Raw genomic sequence first — 8,041 nt, 5'->3', positions numbered from 1 at the left:
TTTTTTTTTTCTCTGAACAAAAATAAAAGATGGCAGCATTTTCCCCTGTATACCTAATTTGCATTATAACCGCCGCCAGACTGAGTTTCTTCAGCCGTGAGTTGACAAGTAATCGCTCAAGTCCAGCTGGCTGAGCAAACATAAAATGAAAATATCTCAAAAACCCGAGTAAAGATTTTTTTTTTTTTAATCAGCGTTAAAAATAGATTGAAGGACACATCAAACTATCTTTGATGAAATTTGCTGTTGACCAGTGTTATTGAGTACAAGATTTGGAAACTGTAAACTCAAACAATCAACGGAATTTTCAAAAAGAAATTTTTGCAAACACAGCTAACATGGTTTAAAAAAACAAAAAAAAAAGACGATGATGAAGAGAGGTGGACACAAATGGCCAGCACAGAGCCTTTTTTTTTTTTAAATGATTGGTAAGGTACCTCCATGGGGTACTGCTCCCCGTCAATGGTATGTTCAGAACCAGGCCCGCCATTGATGCCCCAATGCAGGTGGAACTGGACGGCCTTGTAGGTGCTTGGCAGTCCTCCTCCCGAAATGGTGCTGAGGTGAGGAACTGCAACTTGAACTAGAGAAGACAAACGCGTCAGCACCCCATCCTGACTTCGACTCTCCACCCCCCGCCCGCCCACCCTCCACTGACTTGACACTCACCCGAGTGGCCATTATTCTTGATGGTGCCTCGAAAGATCTGCTGGTAGTTTGTGAACTCAAACGGAGTCAGACGTTCATCTTTCAGGGTCTTTCTGGTGACGACGTTGATGGGGGATTGGGATTTTCCAGCGCAGGCACTGTTTGCGTGGTTCCACTTGTCTGGCCCTGAAACGCAAAGGCACTTCAAAGCTGACGAAAAGCTCTCAGTTTGGCGTTTTCTGAAGTGATAAAAGGTATTGAAATCAAGTTTACCATTGCATTCTTGCGCACAGGTGAACTGGGACTGATAACACCAGTCTGAAAGAGAAAGTGAAAACGAAATATGATGTGGACATTTCATTATTTTAAGACACTTAACCTGTCAAGTGCTCATCTATATTTAACTCCGTTCTTATAACCAGCCATACAAATGCCCAACACACCGGATCTGTTTTTATATTCTCAAATATCTTTCCTTCCTATCAGAAATAAACACAGATAGAATCTCTTACATGAGTGGGGACACGTTCTCACATGGTTTGTCGGTGAAGTTTATTAATATTTTACAATCGGAGCGCACGTTGCCTTCCCATATACTCTGAGATAAATATCTGCCGCTATCTGAGCAATAAAATATTTATATATATAAAAAAAAAAAAAACACGCATGCCATTGAAAAAAAAATTGCAAGAGGCACTCCAGCTCTGTTATTACTAGAATTGTATGAAGCATTGGAGAAGGAAGTCATTGCCATGTCGACCTTTTCCTCTCGCGCAGGCACAATAACGGTTGCTAAAAAACAAACTCCCACCAGCACTTGTGCTGTGGCAGGCATTGTGATTCACGTCAAACCTATCAAGTTCCTGGTTGTGATCTTATCCACTCGAAATGATTGGAGTTTGTTTATTTTACTAATATGGCAAAGACAGCAAGTGTTATTGTATGTTTTATTTTGGATTGTACTATTACAATACCGTTTATTTTACTTTGAATTACATTGGTCCACGGCACATTTCAATCCGAGATGGCTTTGTGTCCCAAACATATTTTTGACTCGCATTTCAAAACTGCCTCAATTTTTTCCCCCGGAACATCAGCTTTAGGCTTTTTTTTCTTTTTTAGAAAAATAGACCAACATATACAAATGAGATTTTTTTTAAAAAATACGTCATTTTTGATAATACATGTTTCAATGCAAGTATAAAAGATCCACTATCCCCTTTAAGCAAACAACAAAATAATTGAATGTACCTGTGGAGTGGCATATTTGCGAATCTCCCCCCCCCCCCATTGTATTATTACTACTTTGGATGTTTCACGGTTTTATGTGATTCCCGTTTTTCATGCAAAAAGTGTGAATGTTTGTCAGTGTTTATTGTAGAATTCATTGGGTTTGTTAAAAAAAAAAAAAAGTTGTCCAGTTCCCCATTCCCTGATCTATGTACAAAGATTCCCTGATCCATTTTATTCACTTGAATGGGGGTAAGAATATTTGTGGCTTGGAATGAAGCAGCTCAGTTCTCCAACCCCAATAAATGACATGTTTTGAACTAACTTTCCAACAATCCATCCATTTTCAACACCGCTTATCCTGAACAGAGTCGCGGAAGTGGGGTAGGGGGTTTGCTGGAGCTTATCCCACCTGATTTTGGGCGGAGGGCAGACGACACTCTGAACTGGTCGCCATGTCAGTCGAACAGCCATTCACACCATCACAGAGTGGGAACCACCTAGTTTATCACTACACCATCACCGACACGGAGCTAACTTTACTTTTGTAAATGCAGTGGTTACGTATACTTTACTACAATCAAGCTCAGCGCATTGTGCGTGTTCTATAAAAAGTGACTTCCAACAGTTATTTGAGTCCAGCCAATCAAATAGCTGTCCGCACAATTGTCGGCCAATGAGAGGACGTTACGAATGTGCCGGGCGTCAGGTCGAAGAACCACATGAACACATTGTCATTGTATCTGCGAGGAAACTTGGAGGGGGGAAAAAACCGGCAAAAGGAACACGGCAGGAAGAGCAAACATTTAATTCCCCCCCCCCCCCCCACACACACACACACACTCCCACCCCTTCTTGTGCGTTTAATTAAAACATCGCATGATATACTTCGGAAAAAAAAAACATCAACACAATACTTCCGGTCCCCTGCGGTCTCACGTAGCGTTGGGAAACTTCAGACGGCAGACGTGGAGACTGAATTGCTGAATTGTCCTATCCACCACACGAACTACAGATTTTCTCACGTAGCATCTAACCAAGATTGACTGCATTAGCGCTGCCGACTCACTTTATTATTTACACAGAATAAACGAAACACGTGCCGGAGTCCCTCCCCCTTCCTTTTTTTCCACCCACCCGAACGAGGAGGGCAATTCACCATTGCGCTCTCAATCTTGGAAATAATCGTTTTACCACTAAATGATCGATTACAATAACAGCGACAAACAATATATATTCATAGATAAATAAATGCGAAAGTCATTCGGAGCATCAAACCGTATGCCCAGTCATGAGTTTTTACAATAATGCGTTTTTGTCCGGGTTTGAACACAATGTAACAGAATATTTGTTCTTCATTTGTATAACTGCTCGCATTAGATTAACTGAAACACTTGTAGGATTGGCACTAGAAAGAGGCACATAGTAACCAAAAATTAGGGTAATTAGTACGTCATTGCAAATTACAATAACCGTGCGTGTTGTGGAGAATAGCTATAACACTGCAATAGTAAAACAATGTTATTGCTGAACGCAGTTAAAACGTTAATACCAACTCCGTGTATTTGGATTTCAAATTTAAAATAATAAACAGCGCATTTATGGCGCATTTACGGTGAACTGACTTGATAAAATATTAAGTTCTAACTTTTTTTGCCCCCGATCAAATGACCAGATTACACCTCGTACATTAGAGCTGGAGTACCAAAGTAAATGGACTTTGGTGGAATGCACCCCCGTGAGAAGGTTCTGCCGCAGAAAGGGAGCACACGTCATTGGCTCATGCGCAGGTGCACCATCGAGAGAGAGCGAAAAGAGAGCGCGCGTCGAGAGAGAGTGAGGGGAGAATCTGAGGACCGATTCTCCCCTCATTGGGTGTCTGGACCGGCTCGGTCCAGGGTACGGGAAAAGGACAGGGACATGATGAGACACGCAGCCGGGCAGCGCGTGGCAAGCACGGACAATACAGAGATGGACGGCACAGGTGCGGTGGGCACAAGATGGGCTCGCCACTGTAGAGGGAAACTCATTCATTCATATGGTCCTTTCCTCTTTTGGTTGGCTGTCTTTTTTTTTTTTTTAAGAAATTCATGCACTCAATCAATTTTCATTCTGTTGAAAAAATATATTGATTTCCCAAAATGCTGGATCTGTTGATATATTTTTATATTACATATGCTCACAGTAAGCATTAATGACACTGTAAATAATATGCAAATGAAATATATATTTGTATATATTAAGAGAATTCCTACATAAAAAGACGGCTATTAAAAGGGTTATATTTAACAAATGGAAAAACTAAAATCAGGTAAACTGGCAATGAATAAACAAGCCCAAATAAACACTTGATTGCCATGAATGGGGCATGCAGGTTCGCTCACCAGCAGCACCAGTGCAGAGGCTCCAGGAGGATGCCAGGAGGACGGCCACCAAGGTGAGATGCTGCATGTTGGCGGAGGTGAAGGCAACGCAATGACTCGTTCGTGGTCGCATTGTTGCAGGGGGGTCTTATACTTATCCATCAGCATGCCACGCAGGAAATGGAGAGGCTGGCCCCGCCCTCTTCGACAGGCATCTTCCTTCCCATCAATGAACACCTCGGTGAGATTGTTGTTAAGTGATGCAATTAAGCGGCTGATAAGTGAGGTATGGAGTTAATTACCAATACGGCTATATTATACTTTCACAATGACTCCAAATAAAACTCAAGACAATTAATTTATGACAATGACAACAGCTACCTAGGGTGCCCTCATCGTGAATTATTAATCAAGTTTTATGAGTGCAGTGGATAAGTTCTTATTCAGAAAGGATAATGTACTGTACACTTAAAAAGCTGGGTTCATGCCGGTTATGTTTAAAGTTCTGTGTGTGTGTGTGTGTGTGTGTGTTCGGGGGCGACGCCGTGTAAATGCTTTCGTGCGGGGGAGATATTACAATACTGTACATAATTGCGTATCGCAGGGAGGGAGCCCTCCCTTTGTAATGTTCTTGGTAGTACAGAATGACTTTGCACGTTTGTGGACAGCGTGGACATGACTTCTGATAAGGAAGTTTACTCACTCAGGAACACTCGGGAGGATGAGAAATGAGGAATCATGCCATGACGTCTTGATTTGGTGAAGGTGCCCTGGCCACGTTCCAACACACAGGTGGCGCCAGTTTATGACACTACTGTGGAAAGGGCGTCATCTGGTGGGCAAAGAGAAAATTACACCCACTCCCAAAAGAAAGCCGGCGCGCTGTAGGCATACATTTTTTCAACAAAAGCAGGGATTATTTAATTCTATCCATGCTTTGTGACTCTACACAGCATACGAGTTTTACTTTTTGAATTAGAGTAGTGAAATTAAGTTTTCCACATTATTGTAATTTATTGAGATGCACTTTTGGTCACCATTCACAACATCAAGAGCACCTGCACAAACAAATACGAATGTAATCTTGCGGTGAGGGATGCATTGTTTATTGTGGTTATGTAACTGCACTATTCCTCACATAGAGAGCCGTTTAAATTATGTTGACATCAAAAGCAAAAATACCTTCTTGATGAAGGGCAGTTCTACACCACAGCAAACCACCAGCTTAATGAAAAAAAAAAACTGCATACTAGTATTGGTAATGCAGTATTTGATTCAGCTCTGGTCTTGCCAATGAGTGCATTTGAATTGGTAAAATGTATACAAGAGATGAGACATCACGACATACACTTTCATATGTCTTATTTACATTTGTCCATTTTGCCAATTCTTTAAATCTTAAAGCTCTGCGGTGACATCATTAGACTGGAACATATGACAGGTTTTACGCAATGACGTACCTTTGCATCTCTGTGGTGACTTGCAGCCGAGTTCCATCATTGTAGAAAAAATTTTGCACCTTTTTTTATATAAGGAAAATAAACAAGCTGGGAAACAGATCCATCATATAATCTTTTATCTTCGCCACTGGGAATTGACTTTTATGTGCAATTCTTCACAACAGTTATTCATGAATTAAATGACTGGTATTTGCCACCACCATGGATCAGATTTCACGATGTATGTTACAGTTCAGAGCATTTGTCTAAAAGAGATGTTAATGCCATCTGAAGAAAAACCCAAATCATTAGGTCAGCTAATATAGTGACATATGATCATCCAGTGAAATCATTAGAAGTATATGTGAAACTTTAGCAGCTAAACATCTGTACCATGAACACACAGGAGGAGTCAAATAGTAATCTGCTGCCATCTATGGAAAGGAAAAAAATTGAAATTGGAAAAAAAAATGGCACAATTGAACTCCCAGTTGACACAAACAAGTATGTTGTAAATTGGAGGAACTGTGGCCGCCCTCTCCGACTCCCCTCATTGGGTGTCTGGACCGGCTCGGTCCAGGGTACGGGAAAAGGACAGGGACATGATGAGACACGCAGCCGGGCAGCGCGTGGCAAGCACGGACAATACAGAGATGGACGGCACAGGTGCGGTGGGCACAAGATGGGCTCGCCACTGTAGAGGGAAACTCATTCATTCATATGGTCCTTTCCTCTTTTGGTTGGCTGTCTTTTTTTTTTTTTTTTTTTTAAGAAATTCATGCACTCAATCAATTTTCATTCTGTTGAAAAAATATATTGATTTCCCAAAATGCTGGATCTGTTGATATATTTTTATATTACATATGCTCACAGTAAGCATTAATGACACTGTAAATAATATGCAAATGAAATATATATTTGTATATATTAAGAGAATTCCTACATAAAAAGACGGCTATTAAAAGGGTTATTTTTTTTTTTTTTTTTTTTTTAAGAAATTCATGCACTCAATCAATTTTCATTCTGTTGAAAAAATATATTGATTTCCCAAAATGCTGGATCTGTTGATATATTTTTATATTACATATGCTCACAGTAAGCATTAATGACACTGTAAATAATATGCAAATGAAATATATATTTGTATATATTAAGAGAATTCCTACATAAAAAGACGGCTATTAAAAGGGTTATATTTAACAAATGGAAAAACTAAAATCAGGTAAACTGGCAATGAATAAACAAGCCCAAATAAACACTTGATTGCCATGAATGGGGCATGCAGGTTCGCTCACCAGCAGCACCAGTGCAGAGGCTCCAGGAGGATGCCAGGAGGACGGCCACCAAGGTGAGATGCTGCATGTTGGCGGAGGTGAAGGCAACGCAATGACTCGTTCGTGGTCGCATTGTTGCAGGGGGGTCTTATACTTATCCATCAGCATGCCACGCAGGAAATGGAGAGGCTGGCCCCGCCCTCTTCGACAGGCATCTTCCTTCCCATCAATGAACACCTCGGTGAGATTGTTGTTAAGTGATGCAATTAAGCGGCTGATAAGTGAGGTATGGAGTTAATTACCAATACGGCTATATTATACTTTCACAATGACTCCAAATAAAACTCAAGACAATTAATTTATGACAATGACAACAGCTACCTAGGGTGCCCTCATCGTGAATTATTAATCAAGTTTTATGAGTGCAGTGGATAAGTTCTTATTCAGAAAGGATAATGTACTGTACACTTAAAAAGCTGGGTTCATGCCGGTTATGTTTAAAGTTCTGTGTGTGTGTGTGTGTGTGTGTGTTCGGGGGCGACGCCGTGTAAATGCTTTCGTGCGGGGGAGATATTACAATACTGTACATAATTGCGTATCGCAGGGAGGGAGCCCTCCCTTTGTAATGTTCTTGGTAGTACAGAATGACTTTGCACGTTTGTGGACAGCGTGGACATGACTTCTGATAAGGAAGTTTACTCACTCAGGAACACTCGGGAGGATGAGAAATGAGGAATCATGCCATGACGTCTTGATTTGGTGAAGGTGCCCTGGCCACGTTCCAACACACAGGTGGCGCCAGTTTATGACACTACTGTGGAAAGGGCGTCATCTGGTGGGCAAAGAGAAAATTACACCCACTCCCAAAAGAAAGCCGGCGCGCTGTAGGCATACATTTTTTCAACAAAAGCAGGGATTATTTAATTCTATCCATGCTTTGTGACTCTACACAGCATACGAGTTTTACTTTTTGAATTAGAGTAGTGAAATTAAGTTTTCCACATTATTGTAATTTATTGAGATGCACTTTTGGTCACCATTCACAACATCAAGAGCACCTGCACAAACAAATACGAATGTAATCTTG

At 41.0% G+C, this 8,041-nt stretch overlaps 1 protein-coding gene across 1 annotated transcript in view; it reads right to left on the bottom strand.

Moving 5' to 3' along the window:
- The window catches only part of ca4a (carbonic anhydrase IV a), a 7,218-nt gene extending 2,831 nt beyond the window's left edge, over positions 1 to 4,387 (bottom strand). The window contains exons 1-4 of the mRNA XM_019895250.1: positions 4,263 to 4,387; positions 922 to 966; positions 670 to 834; positions 354 to 583 (exon numbers count right to left, since the gene is read on the bottom strand). Of these exons, the coding sequence (XP_019750809.1) occupies positions 354 to 583; positions 670 to 834; positions 922 to 966; positions 4,263 to 4,374 (552 nt within the window). The 5' untranslated portion in view covers positions 4,375 to 4,387. The remainder of the gene's footprint in view (positions 1 to 353; positions 584 to 669; positions 835 to 921; positions 967 to 4,262) is intronic.
- Positions 4,388 to 8,041: the final 3,654 nt, after the last annotated feature.

The sequence above is a fragment of the Hippocampus comes genome, unplaced genomic scaffold (genome assembly GCF_001891065.2).
Source record: "Hippocampus comes isolate QL1 unplaced genomic scaffold, H_comes_QL1_v1.1 scaffold177, whole genome shotgun sequence".
NCBI classification, from domain to species: Eukaryota; Metazoa; Chordata; class Actinopteri; order Syngnathiformes; family Syngnathidae; genus Hippocampus; species Hippocampus comes.
The sequence above is the reverse complement of the archived record's forward strand: the minus strand, read 5'-3'. Positions and strand labels throughout refer to the sequence as shown.